Genomic DNA, 25,751 nt, shown 5'->3' with positions numbered 1-25,751 from the left:
GAACTTTTCCTTGACCAGGGCCCTTAGGTCTAGGATGGGACGCATCCCCCCTGTTTTCTTTTCCACAAGGAAGTACCTGGAATAGAATGCCAGCCCTTCTTGCCCCGGTGGCACGGGCTCGACCGCATTGGCGCTGAGAAGGGCGGAGAGTTCCTCTGCAAGTACCTGCTTGTGCTGGAAGCTAAAGGACTGAGCTCCCGGTGGACAATTTGGAGGCATGGCGGCCAAATTGAGGGTGTATCCTTGCCGGACTATTTGGAGAACCCACTGGTCGGAGGTTATGAGAGGCCACCTTTAGTGAAAAACTTTCAACCTCCCCCCGACCGGCAGATCGTCCGGCACGGACACTTTGATCTCGGCTATGCTCTGCTGGAGCCAGTCAAAAGCTTGCCCCCTGCTTTTGCTGGGGAGCTGTGGGGCCTTGCTGAGGCGCACGCTGCTGACAAGAGCGAGCGTGCTGGGGCTCAGCCTGGGCCGCAGGCTGTCGAGAGGGAGGATTGTACCTACGCTTACCAGAAGAGTAGGGAACAGTCCTCCTTCCCCCATAAAATCGTCTACCTGAAGAGGTATATGCTGAAGGCTGCCGGCGGGAGAATTTGTCGAAAGCGTTATCCCGCTGGTGGAGCTGTTCTACCACCTGTTCGACTTTTTCTCCAAAAATGTTGTCCGCTCGGCAAGGGGAGTCCGCAATCCGCTGCTGGATCCTATTCTCCAGGTCGGAGGCACGCAGCCATGAGAGTCTGCGCATCACCACACCTTGAACAGCGGCCCTGGACGCAACATCAAAGGTATCATATACCCCTCTGGCCAGGAATTTTCTGCACGCCTTCAGCTGCCTGACCACCTCCTGAAACGGCTTGGCTTGCTCAGGAGGGAGCTTGTCCACCAAGCCCGCCAACTGCCGCACATTGTTCCACATGTGGATGCTCGTGTAGAGCTGGTAGGACTGAATCTTGGCCACGAGCATAGAAGAATGGTAGGCCTTCCTCCCAAAGGAGTCTAAGGTTCTAGAGTCCTTGCCCGGGGGCGCCGAAGCATGCTCCCTAGAACTCTTAGCCTTCTTTAGGGCCAGATCCACCACACCAGAGTCGTGAGGCAACTGAGTGCGCATCAGCTCTGGGTCCCCATGGATCCGGTACTGGGATTCGATCTTGGGAATGTGGGGATTAGTTAGAGGCTTGGTCCTGTTCGCCAGCAATGTCTTTTTTAGGACATGATGCATGGGTACTGTGGACGCTTCCTTAGGTGGAGAAGGATAGTCCAAGAGCTCAAACATCTCAGCCCTGGGCTCATCCTCCACGGCCACCGGGAAGGGGATGGCCGTAGACATCTCCCGGACAAAGGCCGCGAAAGACAGACTCTCGGGAGGAGCAAGCTGCCTTTCAGGGAAGGGAGTGGGATCAGAAGGAAGGCAATCAGACTCCTCGTCAGAGAAATATCTGATGTCCTCCTCCTCCTCCCACGAGGCCTCACCATCGGTGTCAGACACAAGTTCATGAACCTGTGTCTGAAGCCGTGCCCGACTCGACTCCGTGGAAACACGGCCAAGGTGAGAGCGCCGAGAGGTAGACTCCCTCGCCAGCACCGGCGAAGCTCCCTCCACCGACATCGTCAGGGAGTCTTCCTGGGAGGCGGCCGCAGCCGGTACCACAAGTGGTACTGATGTCGGAGACCTCACCCCGGGCAAAGGGCCAGCCGGCGCCTCGTTCGACGGTACCGGTGGCGCAAGCACCCCCGGTACCGGAGGAGAAGGGCGCAACAACTCTCCCAGAATCTCTGGAAGAACGGCCCGGAGACTCTCGTGCAGAGCGGCTGTGGAGAAAGACATGGAAGCCGATGCAGACGTCGAGGTCAGAGTCTGTTCCGGGCGTGGAGGCGTTTCCGGGCTATCCAAGGGGGAGCGCATCGACACCTCCTGTACAGAGGGTGAGCGGTCCTCCCGGTGCCGATGCCTACTGGGTGCTGACTCCCTCGGCGACCCAGAGCTCTCGGTACCGAGGCGGAAAGGAGAGCAGTGTCGATGCTTCTTTGATTTCTTCAAACGAAGCATGTCACCGGAGCTTCCCGGTACCGACGAGGAGGACGTAGAATCCAACCGTCGCTTCCTCGGGGCCGAGGCCGAAGAAAGTCGGTCTCGGGGGGGCTGTACCACAGGAGCCCTCAGAGCAGGAGGAGACCCACCCGAAGGCTCACCGCCACCAGCAGGGGAATGGACAGCCCTCACCTGCACTCCAGTCGAAGCACCACCGTCCGACGACATCAGCAACAGCGGAGGTCCCGGTACCACCGACGTCGACGCAGCCTTCCGATGTCTCGGTACCGACGATGCAGAGGGTCGAAGCCTCGATGACTTCGATGACATGGGCGGAAAAATCATGCCGGCGAAATCAAAATTCGCGATGATGACGAAAGGCACTAAAAATAAGGGAGAAAAAACCCGTACCGAGGCCCAAAAAAAAGGCCGATCCCGAAAGCAAAAGGAAACTTACGCTGGGGCAAAAACTGGACACACGGGAAGGGACAAGACCGAAAGGTCTCTTTTTTTTTTTTTTAGCAAAATCGCGAAGACACGCGAGGGTCAACTTGAGGGGCACGAAACAGCGGCAAAACACGACCGTCCCGAGCGCGGACAAAAGAAGACTGACAAACACGAGCTGGTTCGGGCGGGAAGACGGCTGCGCATGCGCGGTGCGCATGGGCGCGCGAGAGCTAGCAAAGGCCTTTGCTAGTGAAGTTTCCAATTGGAGGGGCTGCCGTGGACGTCACCCATCAGTGAGAACAAGCAGCCTGCTTGTCCTCGGAGAATAGTGTTTATGCACCCTTCTAGCACTTTCACAGGTAAGTGAAAATTTGACCTCGCGGTACTACTTCAGTACTGCGAGGCTGCTACAAGAGGTTACGGTAGCCATTTTCAGTAAACATTGCTGGCACCCGCATACATGCTGGCTTCTCAGCAATGCCACCCCTGACGAGCCCACTTTTTTATGGCTAGTCAGAGCCGATATTCAGCAGCACTGTCCAGTTATGTGCCGTTGTATATCGGCAATTGGGTGGCCACAAGTGATTTAAGCGGGCCAGAACCTCTCCTGCCCATTTAAATTGCTTTAAAAATCAGCTGGATTGTCTTCAGTAGATGCTACGTTTGGAAAGTCAGTACAGCACACCATGCACAGCTATTGTTTCCTCCACCTCCAAAGTTATTCCAGGTTGCAAAATAAATTAATTAATTAAATGTTCCAGAATTGAAAGAAGTTTCAGAGTTCTTTCTTCTATTCTTATTGATGTTTTGTTTTTGTAACCCTAAGCTTGGGAGTGTGTGGCTGTTGTAATCCTGCTTGTCCATGGAGAAAGCAAAGTGATCTCCATGGATACTAAGATCTACAGCCATATTATCCCCCCAACCCTACCAAGGGTTGAAGCATGCTTTTGAACAAAAGGGTCCTCTTACAAAGCTGCACTAAGCAGTAATGTGTGATTATCACAGCAAAAAATGGTTTACCATGAGGTGTGCTGCTGAGGTAATTTGGGATGTGCACACACTATCCACAAGCTAAAAAAAAATATCTATCTAGCTAGCTAGCTAGCTCGCTATATTTTAGTGCTGGGGAAGGTCTGAGAATGAGAGTGGGTGTGTTCTGCATTAATTGGTTAGTGTGTGATCATTGCCGCATGGTAACCAATTAGCAAAGGTTTAGCGCATGAGTCCATACAGCCTAGAAAATAGGTGGTGGTAGAGGCTCACACACTAATGGCCATGTGCGAATGGTAAAACTAATGCGTGGCCATTAATATGAAGAAAAAGGAATTTTGACCATTTTACTCCAGCATTAAAAATGGCCTTAGTGTGCGGGAATGATCTGCATAAGAGCTCGCTAAGGCCACTTTTTACCACTGTTTGGTAAAAGGGCCCCAAACTGAGGTACTCTGACAAGAGCTGTTGTGGAGAAACTCTCACACATGCTCAGAAGCCTATTCCATAGGTCTCTGAGCTTTGGAACAAGGGACCAGCTAGACCCTGTCAGGTGGTGACATCACCACATATGTCTAGCTGTTGGATCCTTCTTACCTATTACATATGTGCAACTTCATTTTATGTGCATACAGGAAGGATAACTTTTAAGATACACAATAATATGGTGCATAGCACCTCATTATTATGGAAACTGCATAACACAGTTTGCAGTGCACAATGTAACCTGCTCTCATGGGGCACCTTAAAGATGCTAGCACATGATAAACAACATTGCACCCTTTCATCCCTAAGATCACCTCCACACATAAATCCACTTTCTCCCTTCCCCCCAAAGACACTCCACCATCTAAGTAGACCCCCCCTCCAGATACCTGCCCACATCCCTGGTGTCTAGTTGTTTTTAGGATATGAGTGATCCCCAATCACTCCTGCTCCTGCTGGCACAAGCTTCATAATGGTGATGGAGACACCAAGTTTAGTCTGACTCTGACATCACTACTGTTTGGAGTCATTGGTGCCATTTTGAACATGGTGCCACAGGGACAGGAGCAACTGGGGATCACTCCTATCTCACAAACCACTAGACACCAGAGATATGGATAGGCAGGCCTGGAAGAAGGGCCTATGAAATGGTAGGGGTCTGTAGGGGATAGGGGAGTTCTTGGGGGGTTGTGTTTGGGGGAGAAAAGCTACCAGGTTGTATGACTAACACAGCTTTTGAGGCTGATAGCAAGTTGTGTTATTCATATATCACAGGAGTCACTAACCTGCAGCACTGAGATACCACAGTGTAATAATTCCCACAATAAATTACAGTGCAGTAAAAGGGCAGCTTTTATTGCATCTTAATAACTACCCCCTCAATGTTTATGAAACTTTTCGGTCAATATTTAAACTCTGTAGTTGTCTTTTTTTAAACCAACTATACGGTTTAAACTTTTCAAAGATATTCAGTACTATTGTCTGGATAATGAATGGCACTGAACATTTGTGCAGAGCAGGGAGTACTGCCACTATGCAAATATCTGGATAGCTCTCTGGAGAAAGTTAGGACAACTATTTTTCTGTCCTAACTTTATCCAGACAGTTATCTGGATAGCAGTTTGAATGTCACCCTTGAACTGTCTGGTCACTATCCGAATAGTGCCGAGGGTGGAGGTCTATTCAGTGACACTATCCAGAAAAGAAATAATGCTATAAATGGCACCTAAAGTAGGCACCAAGATGCCGTGCATTAAATGCTAATGCTTACATGGCAGTTGGTGTGCAGATTCTGTTATAAAATACTAATGTAAGTTGACATTTATAAGCCAACATTTAGTGGTGTCCACTTACGCCATGGCATAAGAACATAAGAATAGCCATACTGGACAATCCAGGTCACAAGTACCTGTCAGAATCTCAGATGGTAGCAACATTCCATGCAATCAATCCTAGGGCAAGCAGTGGCTTCCCGCATGTCTACTTCAATAGCAGGCTATGAACTTTTACTCCAGGAACTTATCAAGCCTTTTTTAAATCCAGATATGCTAACCAATGTAACCACATCCTCTGGCAACGAGTTCTAGAGCTTAAGTGTTCATTGAGTGAAAAAATATGGCCTCCTATTTATTTTAAAAGTATTACCATGAAACTAGAGAGCTGCACGGCTTCCGTCCCCGCGGGAATCCCGCGGAACCCGCGGGATTCCCGCGGGATTCCCGCGGGGACGGAGGCAGTTCATGTGGGGTTCCCGCGGGGATGGAAGCAGTTCTGCGGGGTTCCCGCGGGGACGGAGGCAGTTCCTGCGGGGTTCCCGCGGGGATGGAACCAGTTCTGTGGGCTTCCCGTGGAAGTGTAAGCTGCACCTGCACCAGCCTCTCATCTACCGAATACCAATTTATTTGAGTGCTGTCTCCTCCTCCTTTTCTTCCTTGCTTTAACAGCATAAATGTGGAAAGTCTTCCATTAAGGAGGTGGTAGAGTCACAAATGATGACGGAATTCAAAAAGGCGTGGGATGAACACAGAGGATCTCTAATTAGAAAATGGAAGTTATATAAAAGCTAACCTTAAATGGCTGCATGTGTGTGGATGTGTCAAGTGACGCTTAGATGGCGACTCTGGCTGTGATGAACTAGAGCTGATACCTGGCAGACTTGTATGTTCTGTGTCTCATACATGGCAATCTGGTGTAGGATGGGCTGGAAAGGGCTTAGACAGCAACTTCAGTGGCTGGATCATGAGGACAGTGCTGGACAGACTTTTACGGTCTGTGTCCCACAAATGAGAACATGAATAGGCTGGAGTGGGCTTCGATGGCAACTCCAGCAGTTAGAACATAAGGATGGGGCCAGATAGACTCCTATGGTCTTTGTTCCAGAAACACGAAAGAAAGACCATAATCAAGTATATAATATCACACTCATTGATTTAATGATGAATTGATCATGAGTGTGACTATTGGGCAGAGTGGATGGACCGTTCAAGTCTATTTGCTGTCACTTACTATGTTACTATTAATCCTCTTTGCTCCCAGGCTGGTGCACAGACCTCAGCTCTGACACAGGCACGAGAATCAGATGTCACCTGACCTACTGGCGCGTGCATGTGGCGGCCTCTCAGCACACAATCCCAGTGAATCAGAGACAAATCTTACATGTGCGCACCAGAGTGTTCCAAGTTCCAACTTCCGGTTTGTCCTTGCCTACAGTGCTGTGGCTCAAATCCAGAAAGGGAGCTGACTGGAACTTTCTTTTATGTACTATTAAATTCTTACGGGGATGGGTGGGGATGGGTTAAATTCTTGCGGGGACGGGTGGGGACGGGTTGGGATGGTTTAAATTTTTGCGGGGATGGGTGGGTACGGGTAAGATTCCAGCGGGGATGGGTGGGGACGGGTAAGATTCCAGCAGGGACAGGCGGGGATGGGTAGGATTTCTGTCCCCGTGCAACTCTCTACATGAAACTTCATTGAGCATCACCAAGAGGGGCATGATCAAAAGGGGCGTCCAAGTTTTCCTGAGGACGTCCTCGCAGGACAACCCGGCAAAGAGGCAGGGAAACCCGTATTATCGAAATCTTTCGTTTTAATAATACGGTCGGGGACGCCCAAATCGCAAAATTTAGGTCAACCTTAGAGATGGTCATCCTTAGAGAAGGTCGCCCCAGATTTTCGGCAATAATGGAAACCGAGGACGTCCATCTCAGAAACGACCAAATCCAAGCCCTTTGGTCATGGGAGGAGCCAGCATTTGTAGTGCACTGGTCCCCCTGACATGCTAGGACACCAACCGGGCACCCTAGGGGGCACTGCAGTGGACTTCACAAATTGTTCCCAGGTGCATAGCTCCCTTACCTTATGTGCTGAGCCCCCCCAAACCCACTCCCCACAACTGTACACCACTACCATAACCCTTATGGGTGAAGGGGGGCACCTACATGTGGGTACAGAGGGTTTCTGGTGGGTTTTGAAGGGCTCACATTTACCACCACAAGTGTAACAGGTGGGGGGGATGGGCCTGGGAGTGCACTGCACCCACTAAAACTGCTCCAGGGACCTGCATACTGTTGTCATGGAGCTGGGTATGATATTTGAGGCTGGCATAGAGGCTGTAAAAAATATTTTAAAACATTTTTTGAGGGTAGGAGGGGGTTAGTGACCACTGGGGGAGTAAGGGGAGGTCATCCCCGATTCCCTCCGGTGGTCATCTGGTCATTTAGGGCACATTTTTGTGGCTTGGTCGTAAGAAAAAAGGACCACGTAAAGTCGTCCAAGTGTTCATCAGGTACACCCTTCTTTTTTCCATTATCGGTCGAGGACGCCCATGTGTTAGGCATGCCCCAGTCCCGCCTTCGCTACGCCTCCGACACGCCCCCCGTGAACGGAAAGCAGTTGAGGGCGCCCAAAATCGGCTTTCGATTATGCCGATTTGGGCGACCGTGTGAGAAGGATGCCCATCTTGCGATTTGTGTCGAAAGATGGGTGCCCTTCTCTTTTGAAAATAAGCCTGCAAGTCTTTGTCATTCAGTGTCACCTAGTCTTTGTACTTTTTCAAATACTAAAAAATCAATTCATAAGCACATACTTTGCCATACTGGGAAAAGACCAAAGGTCCATCGAGCCCAGCATCCTGTTCCCGACAGCAGCCAATCCAGATCAAGGGCACCTGGCAAGCTACCCAAATGTACAAACATTTTATACAAGTTATTCCCGAAATTGTGGATTCCCTTTTACCCGTTCTACACCACTCAGGATTTTGTAGACCTCTATCATATCTCTCCTCTGCCGTCTCTTTTTCAAACTTAAGAGTCCTAACCTCTTTAGCTTTTCTTCATATGAGAGGTGTTCCTTTATCATTTTGGTTGCCCTTGTTTAAACCTTTTCTAATTCTGCTATATGTTTTTTGAAATACAGTGACCAGAATTGCATGCAGTATTCAAGGTGAGGTCACACCATGGAGCAATACAGGCATTATAATATTCTTCATCTTATTTTCCATCCCTTTCTTAATAATTCCTATCATCCTGATTGCTTTTTTGACTACCGCTGCACACTGGGCAGAGAATTTCAGCGTATTTCTGTAATGACACCTAAATCTTTTTCTTGGATGCAAACTCCTAATGTGATCCCTAGCATCAAATAACTATAATTCAGATTATTATTCCCAATGTGCATAAGTACATAAGTACTGCCATACTAGGACAGACTGAAGTTCCATCAAGCCTAGCATCCTGTTTCCAACAGTGGCCAATCCAGGTCACAAGTACCTGGCAAGATCCCAAAACAGTACAATACATTTTATGCTGCTTATTCTAGAATTAAGCAGTGGATTTTCCACCAAGTCCATTTTAATAATGGTCTATGGACTTTTCCTTTAGGAAGCCATCCAAACCTTTTTAAAACCCCGCTAAGCTAACCGCTTTCATTACATTCTCTGGCAACGAATTCCAGAGTTAAATTACACTTTGAGTGAAGAAAACTTTTCTCAGATTTGTTTTAAATTTACTACATTGTAGCTTCATTGCATGCCCCCTAGTCCTAGTATTTTTGGAAACAGTAAACAAGCAATTCACGTCTACCCGTTCTACTCCACTCATTATTTTACAGACCTCTGTCATATCTCCCCTCCCAAGCTGAAGAGCCCTAACTGCTTTAGCTTTTCCTCATAGGGAAGTCATTTTCGTCACCCTTCTCTAAACCTTTTCTAATTCTACTATATCTTTTTTGAGATGCAGTGACCAGAATTGAACACAATATTCAAGGTGCGGTCACATCATGGAGTGATACAAGGGCATTATAGCATCCTCATTTTTGTTTTCCATTCCTTTCTTAATAATACCTAACATTCTATTTGCTTTCTTAGCCGCCGCCGCACACTGAGCAGAGGGTTTAAACGTATCATCAATGATGACACCTAGATCCCTTTCCTGGTCGGTGACTCCTAATGTGGAACCTTGCATTACATAACTAAAATTCGGGTTCCTCTTTCCCACATGCGTCACTTTGCACTTGCTCACATTAGGTGCCCAGTCTCTCAGTCTCGTAAGATCCTCTTGTAATTTTTCACAATCCTCTTGCGATTTAACAACTTTGAATAACTTTGTGTCATCAGCAAATTTAATTACGTCACTAGTTACTCCATCTCTAGATAATTTAGAAATATGTTTAAAAGCAGCGGTTCCAGCACAGACCCCTGGGGAACCCCATTATCTATCCTTCTCCATTGAGAATACTGACCATTTAACCATATTGACTATTACTTTGCATTTATTCACATAAAAGTTCATCTGCCATTTGGATGCCCAGTCTTCCAATTTCCTAAGGTCTTCCTGCAGTTTTTCAGAATCTGCATGTGTTTTAACAACTTTGAATAGTTTTGTATCTTCTGCAAATTTAATCACCTCACTGAGATCATTTATAAATATGTTAAACATCACCGATACCAGTACAGATCCCTGAGGCACTCCACTATTCACCCTACCCTCTGTTTTCTATACATTAATCAATTCCTAATCCACAAAAGAACAGTGCCTCCTATCCCATGGTTTATAAAACATTTTCAGGAGTCTCTCATGAGAGACTTTGTCAAACGCTTTCTGAAAATCTAGATACACTACATCTACTGGCTCTTCTTTATCCACATGTTTATTCATGCCTTCAAAGAACTGAAACAGATTGGTGAGGCATGACTTCCCTTGGCTTCCATGCTGACTATGTCCCATTAAACCATGTTTGTCTATGAGTTCAGTGATTTTATTCTTTATAATAGTTTCCACTATTTTGCCCTGCAGTGAAGTCAGGCTTACTGGTCTGTAATTTCCAGTGCTTTTTTTGTGCCAGTACGCACTGGTATGGCATATTGGCACCTTTTTGTAGGTCCCCTCCCTGACCCAGTCCCCACCTGCCTACCAGCTCCATGCCGACGACCCTCTTCTCCTGCCACCCGGCACCGTGACCCAGCCTTTAAAAAAATCTACGAAGCGGCGGAGCGGTGCCTCGCATCTGCCTGTAAAAGAAGAAAAATCGCCTCGTCGGCCAGCCTTCCCTCACTGTGTGTCCTGCCCTCTGACGTAACTTCCTATTTCCGCAAGGGCAGACATGGGTGGATGGCAGGGGGAACAGGAGGGTCGCTGGACATGGGTGGATGGCAGGGGGGACAGGGGGGGTTGCTGGACATAGGTGGATGGCAGGGGAGGGCAGGGAGGACAGGAGGGTCGCTGGACATGGGTGGATGGCAGGGGGAAGAGAGAATCGCTGGACATGGGTGGATGGCATGGGGGATGGGGGTCGCTAGACATGGGTGGATGACAGGGGGGGTCGCTGGACATGGGTGGATGGAGGGCAAGGGAGAGGAGGGCTGCTAGACATGGGTGGATGGAGGAGAGGGAAGGGAGAGAGAAGCAATGCTGGACATGGATGGAGGCGAGGGAAGAGATGAGATGAGGGGAAAGGAAGAGAGCAGAAAAACTGCACATGGATGTAGAAAATAGGCCAAAGCTGGATCCACTGGACAGTCAAATCTGCGGAGGACCCAGCTTTTACTTACGGATGTAGGGCAAGAAATGAAGAAGAAAGGAGTAAAGTAAAGAAATAAATGGAAAGGAAGCCCTGGAAACGGAGTTAAGAGGACAGATAGCAGCAGAATCAGATACTGAGCCAGCATGATCAGAAAAACAAAGTCACCAGACAACAAAGAAAAAATCATTTTATTTTCATTTTAGTGTCTTGAATATGTCCAATTTGAGAAGTTACATCTGCTGTCTTATTTTGCACTGGGTATACTGGAGCTGTAACAGCTTACAGAAATTATTTATAATGAAAAAAAATCACGTTATTTTTTTTCTCCTATACTAGTATAATATTTTCAATGATGTCTGTTTATATGCGCTACGGCTGGTATAAAGGGTATGGCAAATGTGGGTGTGGCTATAATAGGGGTGGAGTCATATGTGGTGACTCCGCCCACAATGAGAACTGGCACCTTTTTTTCTACAAAAAAAAGCACTGGTAATTTCCCAGATCACCCCTGGAACCATTTTTAAACATCGGTGTTACATTGGCCACCCTCCAATCTTCAAGTACTATGGACGATTTTAATCACAGGTTACAGATCACTAACAGCAGATCAGCAATTTCATGTCGGAGTTCTTTCAGTACCCTGGAGTGCATACCATCCTGTCCAGGTGATTTACTACTCTTGAATTTGTCGATTTGGCTCAGAACGTCAATAGCAAGAATAAATGTGTGAGCCTAAAAGTGGAACTTTAGCACATAATTTATGGTATTCAGTAAGTTACATGCATATATGTGGAACTGGTCTATGCCCTGTTAAATCCCCACCCGTATGTGCTCCCCCCTTGTATTTTAGATTTGCTCCTATGTTATAGAATGACGCTATGTTTTAAAATGACTTATGTGCGTAACTGTAACAATCGTGTGCTAAAATGCTATAACTTATGTGTGCAAATTGGCACCTAATTTTAGGCAACCTGTTCTAGAATAATTACCTATGAATATCAATCAGTAGCAGTGGCTAAGCCATTTATTTAGATAACAACTGTCAATATCTGGATAAATGGCTCTGAATATTGGCCCCTTGTCCCCCCCTCCCCACCCACCAGCTATTTTCTTCCTCTTGGTAATCTGTGCCCTTGGTGGCTTACGAAACCTTTTAGTGCTCCAAGGTTAGTGGTGTGGGCTAAAATGATCCTTTATTCTGTTATTAAACTATATTAGTTTGGAGTTGATTTTCAGTTTTCTAGTTTGTGATTATGCATTTCATGAAGTATCAGTGTGAAGTTTCATCCTGAAGAGTATCATATTCAAATTATTAAATACTACAAATGAATTTTCAGCCTGAAGAGTCTCATATTCAAAATATTAAATACTGCAAATGTTTCTCCCTGTAAAGGCACCTATTCCATCTTCACAGTTTAAGGGATTTTTCAGACAATCCTTTAAGCTGTGAAGATGGAATAGGTGCTTTTAAAGGGAGATACATTTGCAGTATTTAATAATATGAATATGAGACTCTTCAGGCTGAAAATTCACACTGATTCTTCATGAAATGCATATATATATGAGAGTATAATTTAAAAGAAATGCAATGGCAGAGTATAAAAAGTAGAAAACATACAGTCTTCCAGATACACGCATCTTCTCGTAATTTCATCCAGGACCATGTTAGAAGGACACAGGGGAATACATCCTTCCACTCTAGGAGGAAAACAATATGCAACTGAGCAATTCCTACCAAATTCAAAATTTCAAAACTTGACAAATTTATTTTGCCAATTTCATGTAGGTAGATCATTTTCTATAACATAATTTCTGACCAGTTATCCAAAAAACATAAAAGCTTATGTTAAAGATGAAGCAATGGAACAGTTAACAACATAAGTAATGCATCAAATAACTATACAATTAGGCTTTTAACATTGCTTTCTTTTCGCAATCCACATATTTTGCCACTGTAATCATACAAATATTCATATATTTCTCAAAGTTTTAAAGAGTTGGCAAAATATCTTTTTCTGTCCTTTATCTTTCCTCCTTGGCTTCTCAACTTGCCCATTATTGCCACACTGGAACAGACCAAAGGTCCATCAAGCCCATCAACACTGGCCAATCCAGGTCACAAATACCTAGCAAGATCCCAAAAATGTTTGATATATTTTATGCTGCTTATCCCAGAAAAAAGCAGTGGATTTTCCCCAAGTCATTTTAATAATGGTCTTTTCCTTTAGAAAGCGGTTCAAACCTTTTTCAAACCCCGCTAACCACCTTTACCACATTCTCTGTCTACGAATTCCAGAGTTTAATTACACGTTGAGTGAAGAAAAATTTTCTATGATTCGTTTTAAATTTACTACTTTGTAACTTCATCATATGCCCCCTAGTCCTAGTATTTTTGGAAAGAGTAAACAAACAATTCACGTCTACCTGTTCTTCTCCACTCATTATTTTATAGACCTCCATCATACCTCCCCTTAGCAGTCTTTTCTCCAAGCTGAAGAGCCCTGGTCGCTTCAGCCTTTCCACATAGGGAAGTTGTCCCATCCCCTTTATCATTCTTGTTGCCCTTCTCTGTACCTTTTCTAATTTCACTATATCTTTTTTGAAATGTGGTGACCAGAATTTAACACAATATTCAAAGTGCGGTCACACCATGGATACAAAGGCATTATAACGTTCTCATTTTTGTTATCCATTCCTTTCCTAATAATACCTAACAGAACAATACCGCAGAACAATGAGCAGAGGGTTTCACCGAATCATCAACGACGCCTAGATCCCTTTCTTAGTCGGTGACTCCTAACATGGAACCTTGCATTACGTAGCTATAATTTGGGTTCCTCTTTCCCACAGGCATCACTTTGTACTTGCTCACATTAAACGTCATTTGCCATTTAGACACCCAATCTTGTAAGGTCCTCTTGTAATTTTTCACAATCCTCTCGCAATTTAACAACTTTGAATAATTTTGAGTCATCAGTAAATTTAATTCATTCTCTCTGAATCTTCTTTATTTCAGTTATTTCATGTTTCTTCTCTTACCTTTCTCCATTGTCCTATTTCTTTCACCTCTCCAGTCACAGTAGAAATCAGCTGGTGGTAAACGCTGAGATGCTTATTATATTCCTATGAGTGTCTCGGTGTTCACCACCAGCTGATTTCTACTGCAAGCTAAAAATGCTACCGTGGCTTAGTAAAAGACCCCCCCCCCCCCCCCCCCCCCCGAATCATATACTGATATCATTTTAAAACATTTCTATTTTTGCTGATAATTTATTATGTAAAATATCTTTTTTAAACTTTGCAGTAGTTTATAAACTAAAATGTATGCAACCTTAGAAGAAAGTGGAAGACTTATCCACAGTTTGCTGTGGCAAATTCAGTAGAGCAGTTTGTTTGACATTTGCCAACTTTCAGTTTTAATGCTATTACTGAGCAATTAAGCAATCATCACTTCTTTCTGTCAATGCACATTTGCAATTATTTATTGAGATTTAGCTCATACTTTTTCACTAGTAGCTCAAGGCTTTTATATTCAAGCATACTGGGTATTTCCCTGTCCCAGAGAGCTTGCCATCAAAGAGGACAATTCTAAAAATGGTCTGTTTAAGTGCCCCAATAACGAGTTAGAGCAGCATATTCTATAACAACACCTGAGCATCCAAGTGTCATTACAGAATACTAGCATAACCTGGCATTGGTTACCACAGACATAGACCTAGCATAACTGTGGGCACCTAATGGAGTAAGGGAATGCAACTTATAGTATTCTGTAAGTACGTGTATAAGTGGGAGCCCTATCCACCCTGCTTGCAATTACATGTTATAAGTACTTCCAGGTGCCCTTCTAGTAAGGTGCTTACACACAATCCCATGGATTCTATATATCGCACCAAGATTTCCGTGTGGAAATCGAAAAGTATTCCATAACAACGCGCATAACCTAATTGGTTAACAAGCTAATCAGCGCTGATAATTGCTAATTAACAAGCAATTAATGACACTAATTGGCTTTAATTAGAACTTACTAATTAGAACTGTCTAAGTGTATTTCATAGCTGAAAAGGGGGCATGGCCATGGGCGTGGAATGGGCAGGTTGTGGGCTTATTCTATAAACTGCAGAGAGATTTAGGCTTATTCTATAAAGTACATCTAAATTAAGGGGTACTTTAAAGAATGTGCTTAGGCAAATTTCATTTTGGTACCCTTCTATAGGATTGTTCTTCACATTTACACCTGAGGCAACAGAGATTTACGCAACTTGCCCAAGATCAGAAGAAGAAGCAGTGGTTATTACTCCAGTGCTTTAACCACTAAGCCACTCCTCCACTTCAAACTGGATCAGCTGAATGTAATTGACTTATAGGGGAAGTTATCAAGGTGCAGTAAAAAGATAGCTTTTACTGTACCTTGACATTTTACTTATTTATTTATTCATTAGGATTTATTCACTGCCTTTTTGTAAGAATTCACTCAAGGCAGTGTACAGTAAGAATAAATCAAACATGAGCAATAAACAATTACAGCAGTAAAAATATTCAAATAAATATTCAATACAAAGTATGGCATAGTATACTACTTACAATGTCAACACAATATGTAATAGAACACTTTAATTGACAGTGTAGGGTATAATGTCAACACAATACGTAATAGAACATTTTAATTGACAGTGTATGGTATAAGCAAAGATGGAACATATAAGGGCCCTTTTACAGAGTGGCGGTGACTCCAACATGGGCTTACTGCTCACTCTTCTGGGACTAGCGCCGGCCCAGTGCAGCCAACGACGGTAGTCCCGCCACAAGTGTGTGCCATTTCCCGGGGAAAAAAAGAAAACCCCTGGAAATGGCTTGCATGGCAATAACCTAGCTGTAATCGGACATCGCTGCGTGCTGCCCGGTTACCACCAGGTTAGCGCAGGAGCCCTTATCGACACTTCGATGGGTAGCAGTAAGGTCTCCCTGACACATGACCATGCAGTATCTCACCTCGTGGCCATTTTTTTCCAGCTTTTACCAGCTGCAGAAAAAATAGCCCTGGCGCACAAGAAAAATGGCCCCCACCACTAGTGCAGGGCCCTTTTTCCTGCAGCTTGGTAAAAGGACCCCACAGATAGGTAAGAGAGTAAGAGGAGTTAGAAAATAAGGTGACTAATTTAAAGAAAGTTGCAGATGAGGTCAGAGAGATGGTTAACATATAGATAGGTAAGAAAGTAAAAGGAGTTAGAAAATAAGGTAACTAATTTAAAGAAAGGTTCACATGAGGTCAGAGGTATGGTAAATATTATCTCATCTAGGGTAGGAGTGGATAAACATGTCCTGCTGCAGTATGTGCAGCCTGTGTCACTCCTTGTATGTGTGAGACTGACAAGTTAGCTATTTCTTCCATTAAGGGCCTGGTTGAAGAGTCAAGCTTTCATCTGCTTCCTGAAGTAGAGATCATCTTGTGTTAAGCGAAGCCTTTCAGGAAGTGCATTCCAGAGAGTGGGGGCTACTCCAGAGAAGGCTCACTTGTGGGTATCACATCGTGTAATGTCTTTTGGAGAGGGTGTGGTTAGGGATACCCCTTGGGAGGACCTTAGTGTCCTTGGAGGTGTGTAGAGGGTCAGCCTATTCTTCAAGTACTCGGGGCTAATGTTTACCTACATTTTCTTTTTATCCATGAATTTAAAAATACCAATCTAATACTTACTTAGGTACAGCTTTACAGGTCTCCCTCAAAGGGTCCCTACAAGTTTTGAAACAAGCACTTGCACAGGCGTCATATCTCCATTCACAGGTGGTATGGGTTGAAATTTTAAACTTTGTATCTGAAGGATGGAAAAAAGAGAGAGTGACAACCAGTACAATGGAATGTAAAGTTTTTCATGCTATGTACAGTAACGTTTACTAGAATGCATCAAACCATGATTGGCATTTCCTCGACATTCAGAGTTGGCTCTAGACCTGGCTAATGAGGGAGTGGACCTAACGTTGTATCTGTGTGGTCAACCCTTTCTCACCTTCTTTATGTCTTGCTCAGTTTCTCAGACAAAGAGCACAAAGGAGACAACTCCATAAAGGAGGCTAAAAGTTAGAAGCCAAAATTTCGTGCCCAGATTCCATTATAGAATAGAATATAAGCTGTCACTTGCATGCCAACATTTAGGCACTATCATTTACCCTATGTAAAAGGCAGGTGTACATTTTGATACATAAATGTTGGAACTTACACATGCAACTTACAGTATTCTATAAGTTTTGTGCATAACTGTGCACACCACCCATGGCCTGCCCATGCCCTGCCCTTGTGCATGTGACTCTTGCTGTTATGTGCTAAAGCACTAAAGCGCTACCTTACAGAATTGCGCCTAAGTACAGCATGCATGTGAGTGCCATTTATCCCTTTTTTGATGCTTAGCTTCTTCTGAGTGCCAAAAGTTGAATGCTTAATTTGCACCTAGCCAGTGGCACACTATATAGCATTAGGGGGTAAGAAGACAGTGAAGGGAAGAGGAAGGGATATCATCATCATGCTTTTCTCCAAGATAAAAGATGTGTCCATAGCAAAGCGAGTCTCTCTGTTGCATCATGAACAATACTGAAGATTCAAGATGACCAGGAGAAAAGGAGCAGAAACAGCCAAGAAGTGGAGAAAGTTTCACAGGAGCTACACACGAAGTGTTAATCTTATCTACATTCACTGCAGTACACCAGGTCTATGGCTGGTGCAACTGTAGGCATGAAAATTCGAGGTATGCTCATGCCAGTTACACTAGCATTTTATTACAGAATCCAGGTGCCCAGATGCCATTATAGAATAGGCTCTCAATGTAAGAGGTGCCCATTTTAAAGATCTGCCTCTTTAGTGACTTCATATAGCTTCAGGACAATTTGGTTTTATTTGTTAGAAATGTTTTTGGTGGAGTACATATAAAATAATAAAAGACAAAGAATACACACATAACATTAAAACAGAGATAAAAAGCAGGAATCAAATTAGCTGAGCAGCGCCACCCTCTCAAACCCTGTCCAGTAAAAAGCAGTTTATATTTGCATGCTGAGAAGAAACTTGCTAATATGCAAGTGAAACATATGAAGCCACCATTCAAAAGCTCTCTAACTGAAGAAGACATTGCCATGCTTAAAGATATCCACATGCATTTAAACATATATAGTAATACCTACTATGATGATCCATAAAGTACATTTCCTCTGATTGTCTCAATGGACATACTATATTTACTTCTCATGCTTCCAATTTAAAACTGGCAATCGGTACTGATCCTATTACTTTTCCTATCCTGTTTTCCTTATCTCTACTGATCATTGCTTCTAGCAGTGGATCATTTATAATACCTACAAACGTCTAATGATAGCTAACACATGATACTACAAGAAGCGCATCATTTCTTAATTTTCTCCCTGTTAATTTCACCACTGTGGTTCCCCTTTTCCTAATGGTATGAATAGGTTGTGCATGGCTAATTTTGGAGGCCTGGGCCTGGGACCCCTGTGGCTATGTCCCTGATTGTTTGGCACAAAAAGAAATGCATTTCTATTTTTATTTCTCCAGTGTTGCAGTACTTGCCGAGTTTAATTTCTTAAGAACATAAGTGTTAACATACTGGGACAGACCAAAGGTCCATCAAGCCCAGTATCCTATTTTCAGTAGTGGCCAATCCAGGTCACAAGTACCTGGCAAGATCCCAGAACAGTAAAACAAATTTTATGCTGCATACATATCCTAAGAATAAGCAATGGATTTTCTCAAGTCCATCTTAATAATGGCTTATGGACTTTTCTTTTAGGAAATTATTCAAACCTTTTTTTAAACCCATCGCCCTTCTCTGTACCTTTTCTAATTCAGCTATATCTTATTTGAAATGCGATGACCAGAACTGCACACAGTATTCGAGGTGCGGTCGCACCATGGAGTGATGCAAAGGCATTATAGCATTCTAATTTTTGTTTTCCATTCCTTTCCTAATAATTCCTAACATTCTATTTGCTTTCTTAGCCGCCACTGCCCACTGAGCAGAGGGTTTCAATGTATTATCAATGATGACACCTAGATCCTTTTCCTGGGTGGTGATTCCTAATGTGGAACCTTGCATCATGTATCTATAGTTTGGATTCCTCTTTCCCACATGTTTTATGTGTGGTAGTAATGGCAGGTTGGAAGATCAGTGTAGAGGACAGGGAGGAGGGGGGGAACAGGGGGCCCCTGCCTTAATTTTTGTCCTGGGCCCCAGCACATCTGAAACTGACCCTGCCTGCAGGGGTCTATGCTGGTGTAATGCAGGAACATATAAGGCACACTGACCCCAGGTTGCACTCAAATTCTATAAAAGAATCCAGGTGCTGGACATTAGCTTTGCTTGGTATTCCTAGTCCTTGCATGCAAATCTATCTCACGCATATTTATTGTGGATATCCTGAAACCTGATGGGACTAGATGTGCCTCAAGGACTGGGTTGAGAAGCAACAAATCTGAAGGGTATAATGGGAATTCTCAGGGCTTTCCTCAGGAATACATGTTCCCCGCTTGGAGGCTTTTCTGATCTAATATGCAAGGCATTTACAATAGTCAGCAGGAAACACAATCTGCTGTGCCTCTGCACTCTGAAGCTGGTGTAACTTTTCCATTAACTTAAACAAATGCTGCTGTATTTTTAGACTGGGTAATTATCATACATCAGCAGGCCTGGGCCCTGTGAAACTGTTTGGGAAGATACCCTCTGCTTATAAAACTCTGAAATACAAACCCTCAGATGTGGTGATTAATGAAATACCTCACTATCATTTGATCTGATCCCATTTGCTGAGGTAAAATGTGTTACTTTTCCACTGGCACAGAGGGGATTTTTTTTTTCCTGTGATAATGGTCAGAAGTATCAGAACTTCACAGTTAGACATACCATTCTGCATTAATGCACCACTGCAGCAAATTATAAAACGCTTTTCAACAGTCTTCATTCTCCAAAAAGTTAAAAGTCAAGGATGTCTTTTTATTTTCTTCTTTGTAAAAACATGCTTTTCCTTTATATGCTCCATGAGCATCCAGTAATAGCCATACTCCATACATCAGGCAGCTCAGGATCTACTACTACTATTTAACATTTCTAAAGCGCTACCAGGGTCACGCAGCGCTGTACAATTTTAAACAAAGAAGGCCAGTCCCTGCTCAAAGGAGCTTACAATCTAAAGGACAAGTATGCAGTCAATCAATTGAGGCAGTCTAGGTTTCCTGAATAGAGGTAAATGGTTATGTGTCAAAAGCTACAGTGAAGAGGTGGGCTTTGAGTAAGGATTTGAAGATGGGCAGGGAGGGGGCTTGGTGTATGGGCTCAGGAAGTTTATTCCAAGCATAGGGTGAGGCGAGGCAGAAGGGGCGGAGCCTGGAATTGGCGGTGGTGGAGAAGGGTACTGATAGGAGGGATTTGTCCTGTGAGCGGAGGTTACGGGTAGGAACGTGCGGGGAGATGAGGGTAGAGAGGTAATGAGGGCTGCAGATTGAGTGCATTTGTAGGTTAGTAGGAGAAGCAACTTATGATTAAAAGCATATGTCAGAAGGGAACTGCCATTTGGTAATATCAAAATCTGTCATTTTTTGTGAAGTTGGAGTGTGCCAGTCAACAGCTGGGACAGCCTGTCTCAATAAAGCTGTGCAAAGCACCAGCAGATTCACAATACCATTTTTAACACTTTAATTGAATGTTTTGATAACAGAGAGTAATACAAGGTTTTATGGTTAGGTTTTCATGTCACTTAAGTGCTTGTTTTATATATTTCTGTATAAAAGCTCTGCCTTGCCATATCTGACCTAATACAATATATAAGGTTAGTTTCATGAATGATTAATAGATATAATTCTCAGCTACATTATTTGGATTTGCAAACATTTCATACATTCTTTTAAATTGTGCATTCAATTGTGTTTTATTTTCTACTAGTAAAAAAGGCCCGTTTCTGACACAAATGAACGGGCGCTAGCAAGGTTTTCCTCGGAGTGTGTATGTTTGAGAGAGTGTGTGTGAGAGTGACTGTGTGTGAGAGAGAGAGAGTGAATGTGCGAGTGTGTGTGTGTGACAGAGAGAGAAAGTGAGTGTGGGTGCGAGTGTGTCTGTGAGAGAGAGAGTGTGTGTGCGAGAATGAGAGTGTGTGCGAGTGCGTATGTGAACCACAGTGAGTGTGAGAGTGTTTCACACAGATACGGTCTGTGTGAGAGAGAAAGTGTGTGAGAGAGTGTGTGTGAGACAGATAGAGTGTGAGAGAGTATGTATGCGATACACAGACTCTCTGTGAGACCGAGAGAGTGTATGAGATCGAGAGAGTGTTTCAGAGTGACTGTGTGATACATAGAGAGTGAATGTGATGAAGGTGAGACATAGAGTGTGTGAGAGACAGTGTGTGAGAGTGAGAGAAAGACACTGACTGTGAGCGATTGTGTGTGTGAGAGTGTGTGTGTGACAGAAATACCTCCCCCCTTCCCTCCCTGGTCTCAGGACCCCCTCCCCCCTCCCTCTCCCCCTCCTCCCCTCTCCCAGGTCTCTGGACCCCCTCCCCTCTGGTCTCAGGACCCCCTCCCTGGTCTCAGGACCCCCTCCACCCCCCCCCTCATGCCCCTTCCTCTTATTCTACAGTCCTTCTCTACTCCCCTTTTCCATCAAGATATAGCTGCTCAGAGGTTATGAAGTCTAACTGTTCACAGGGTCTCAGTAAAACAGAACCTTCTCTTTCCATTCCCTTATCTGAAACTAACACAAATTACCTCACAGCTCAAGCTAACAGCTTTTGGCGGGAAGAAGAAACTGTCACTTCTGGTACAGCTTTAACAAAAAAAAGACAATCAGCATCGGCCAATTAGGAGATGTTATGTTTCTGCTATGTTTCTGCTAAGCAGGCTGGGGAGAGGCTGGAACCCACTCTGCTAGGGCTAGGGAGGGGCTGGGAACCTCTCTGCTAGGGTAGCTGGGTGGGACTTGTTTGCTATTGGTCAGCTGGGTGGTATCTTAGGTCTGCAGCTACAGATGTCAGTAGCCAGGATCTATTTTTACCTGCAGTTTCAGGTAAGCACTGATTTAGCATTAGGGTTTTCCTGCTGTAGCCCTCTTATCTTATTTCTTCTGAGGACTGTTGCTCTGTGCCCTGGAGGAATCTGTTTCCTCCTTCTTTGTGTTCCAAGGTGCTGGCTTGTCAGCATTTGCTCTGTGTTCCGTTTTGTATTTGTTTTATCTCACGTGTGGTTAATTGGCTTTTCTCTGCAGCTGGGCTGTGTTCTCTGGTTGACACTGGTCAGTGTTTGTCTCTGTGTTGTGTCAACTTGTTTGTTTTAGTTCTGTCTATGGTGGTTCCCTTCCTCTTTTTCTGGGATAGTGTGCTTTGTTAACCCCTCGGTCTCTGTGTTTGGCTGTGTGGGTTATTTGGGCCTAGAAGTCTTTACACGGGTTTAGTACTTCTTTTTGCTTAGTTCTCCTTTCCCTGTAGTGGCTGGGTTCTGCCTGGTCAGTCTTGCCTGTCTGTCTGGTTCAGCTTCACCTGATACAACCTGCTACTGTAATCAGCTATGCTGCTCACACTCAGTTAACAGTGCTTCGCTGGGATTCTGATGTAACTAGTCGTGGCAAACTGAGCGCAGAAGCGGTACAGGTCACTAACCTCGCCCTTCACTCCCTTGAATGTGAAGGGGGAAAAAAAACTTTAAAAAAATGGATTAATCTGGATCTTGGGAAAAACCAGTCTTGCTAGTGTGGTTAAATAATTTTGTATTTATTGTATAACAGCAAATATTAAAGTGGATGAAACTAGCCTAAAATAACATTCCTGCTTATAATCGAACGAGAAAAACGCCCAAGTTCCGACCTAATCGGGAGATGGACGTTTATCTCCCAAAAACGAATAACGCGGTATAATCGAAAGCCGAACTTGGACGTTTTCAACTGCACTACATCGCGGAAGCATACAAAGTTGACGGGGGCTGTCGGGAAGCGTGGTGAAGGCGGGACTGGGGCATGGTTAGCACCTGAACAGAGATGGGCGCCTTTCGCTGATAATGGAAAAAAAGTATGCGTTTGTAGCTAGAATTTAGGGCACTTTTCCTGGACCCTGTTTTTTTCACGAATAAGGCCCCAAAAAGTGCCCTAACTGACCAGATTACCACCAGAGGGAATCGGGGATGACCTCCCCTGACTCCCCCAGTGGTCAATAACCCCCTCCCACCACAAAACATGATGTTTCACAACTTTTTATTTTCACCCTCAAATGTCATACCTACCTCCCTGGCAGCAGTATGCAGGTCCCTGAGCAGTTGTTAGGGGGTGCAGTGGACTTCAGGCAGGTGGACCCAGGCCCCCCCCCCCCCCCCACCCTGTTACAATTGTGTTGCTTAATGCTTAGTCGTCCACCCCACCAAACCCACTGTACCCACATGTAGGTGCCCCCCTTCACCCCTTAGGGCTATAGTAATGGTGTAGACTTGTGGGCAGTGGGTTTTGAGGGGGATTTAGGGGGCTCAACACACAAGGGAAGGGTGCTATGCACCTGGGAGCTCTTTAACTTTTTTTTTTGTTTTTGTAAAAGTGCCCCCTAGGGTGCCCGGTTGGTGTCCTGGCATGTGAGGGGGACCAGTGCACTACGAATCCTGGCCCCTCCCACGAACAAATGTCTTGGATTTATTCGTTTTTGAGCTAGGCGCTTTCATTTTCCATTATCGCTGAAAAACAAAAACGCCCAGCTCACAAATTGTCGAATAAAACATGGACGTCTATTTTTTTTCGAAAATACGGTTCGGGTCCGCCCCTTCACGGACCCGTTCTCGGAGATAAACGCCCATGGAGATAGACGTTTTCGTTCGATTATGCCCCTCATTAAAAACTAACTTTAATTTCTATTTCCAGTTTCTTTTACTGAACGAATGAATACCTTAACAGAAGAATAACCCTTTAACTTTTCCTCCCCTTTTACAGATTCCACATCATTGCCATCACAGTCCAGAAGCGATCAGATAAGTATTATTTCTCAAAACCTTCCCCCTTATGAAATAGTAAATGTATAGTCTTAGGATAAATCCTTATATCTGCAACCCACCCCTATTAAGAGTCTGATTCTTTGTTGCTCTTTTCTTTTTCAGGTATCTCTAGATCTTCACTCCCGGGAGACTTAAGGTAAGTATGTTCACTGACTATTTATGTTTATTGTATTCTTTTTCTCCCCTTTTTCTCCACAAAAATACTTAGCTGTAGCAGAAATTGTCCACGGAGTCTTTTCTTGCGGTGGGGGCCCAACTTTTCTTCCGGAATGGTTGCTCTTTTCCCCGTGCAGTCTTCTGGCTACACCTCACACTTAACAAATTAAGCGGAAGCAAAACCCTGCCTTCCTACTTTTCAACTTAAGGAATTACTATTAATAAGTGATTTTAACAAATAACTGGGGGGCCGCTAACTTAGTAAAATAAAATTAATTTAAATACCCTTTCTTTTTCAACCCTGAGCTATGTATTTTTATTCCCTAAACTAAATCAGAGTGTTTGATCATTTTCAGCAGTGCAGCATAGCTCTCCACATTCCGCTGACAGGCTTACTCCCAACAATCCACTTCTTTTTCTGTCTGCACACATACAGCCTTTCAAAATTCTTTTCTCTTCTCCCACATAAGAGCCCAAAACCCCACTTTAATCACACTCAACACTGTCACCTAGCCTCCCTCCCACCTTAATTAACCTACTTCCACACTCACTCACCTCTTACATACCCAAGACATTGAAACTCAAAAATTCTCAAGGAAGCACTCTCCATTCTAAGCTTTAACTCCCACCAAGATGTTTCTTAATTACCCTTAATAATCAAATTTCCCTAGAAATATTTGTTCTCATCCTTTTCTCTCAAAATCACTCCCTCTCACTCACAGACACTGCAGCGCTTCCTCACTCACTGAAGACCAAAACCACTCTGCCAAACTGTCAGCCAAGCCATCTCCCAGGTTACCAGACCTTGGCTTGGGTTCCAATCCCCCCCTGACCAATCAGCTACTCCCCAAAAATTCCATTTTTTTTCTAAAAGCGGATTGGAATGTTCACCAAAACCACTCAAACCCCATTTTAATTTTATTTTTTCCCATAGGGAATAATGGGAAAGATACTAAATACCAAATTAAAATAACACCATTCCTCAAATATGCTCAAAATCACCCCAACTTCTAAGCACTACTTCCCACACTAGACCATATTTTTAGAATTTAAATTTAATTAGTTTTTACGTCCGCCCCCTATCCTTTCTCCCATAAAACCCCACTAAAAATCCCAAAATTGAATTCAACCCTTATTAATAACTCGTCACCTTTCCTAACTATCCCGTCGAAATTAATATTTTTAACCCTTTCCATACCCTTATTTTCACACTTTAACTAAAACTAACATTTAAATAATTAAACCCCAAAACCAACTCACCAAAAATCACTAAAAATTCCCCGATCACAAAACAGAAAACCCCATCCAAATCCGATAAATCCCTGATTTTAAAAAAACAAAAAACGCATTTTCACATTTTAAAATTAAACTAATTTAAATTTCGGGTTTAGAACCCCCTTACCTGATCGCCGAATTCCCTCTCACATGAAGATCCCCGCTGGATCCGGTCCTCGAAGTCCCAACCAAAATCGGAGGCAAAAATAAAAAACCTCCAAAGCCTGGCCCAAAATTTAGGCCCCAGCTTCGGCCTAAACGGAACAACGCGCGTTCCCGATTATGTATGAGGCGCGCCACCTCATGCACGCGCGCGCACCTTTTCCGACGTCTTCTTCT

General features: G+C 44.2%; 1 protein-coding gene across 1 annotated transcript in view; it reads right to left on the bottom strand.

The window, feature by feature from the left end:
• Positions 1–25,751, bottom strand: part of OTOG (otogelin) — a 706,015-nt gene that overhangs the window by 259,716 nt on the left and 420,548 nt on the right. Inside the window, 2 exon segments of the mRNA XM_030202446.1 lie at positions 12,591–12,670; positions 16,665–16,782. Coding sequence (XP_030058306.1) covers positions 12,591–12,670; positions 16,665–16,782 — 198 coding nt within the window.

The sequence above is a fragment of the Microcaecilia unicolor genome, chromosome 4 (genome assembly GCF_901765095.1).
Source record: "Microcaecilia unicolor chromosome 4, aMicUni1.1, whole genome shotgun sequence".
Classification (NCBI taxonomy): Eukaryota; Metazoa; Chordata; class Amphibia; order Gymnophiona; family Siphonopidae; genus Microcaecilia; species Microcaecilia unicolor.
Note: the sequence above shows the minus strand (reverse complement) of the source record. Positions and strands in the feature narration are given on the sequence as shown.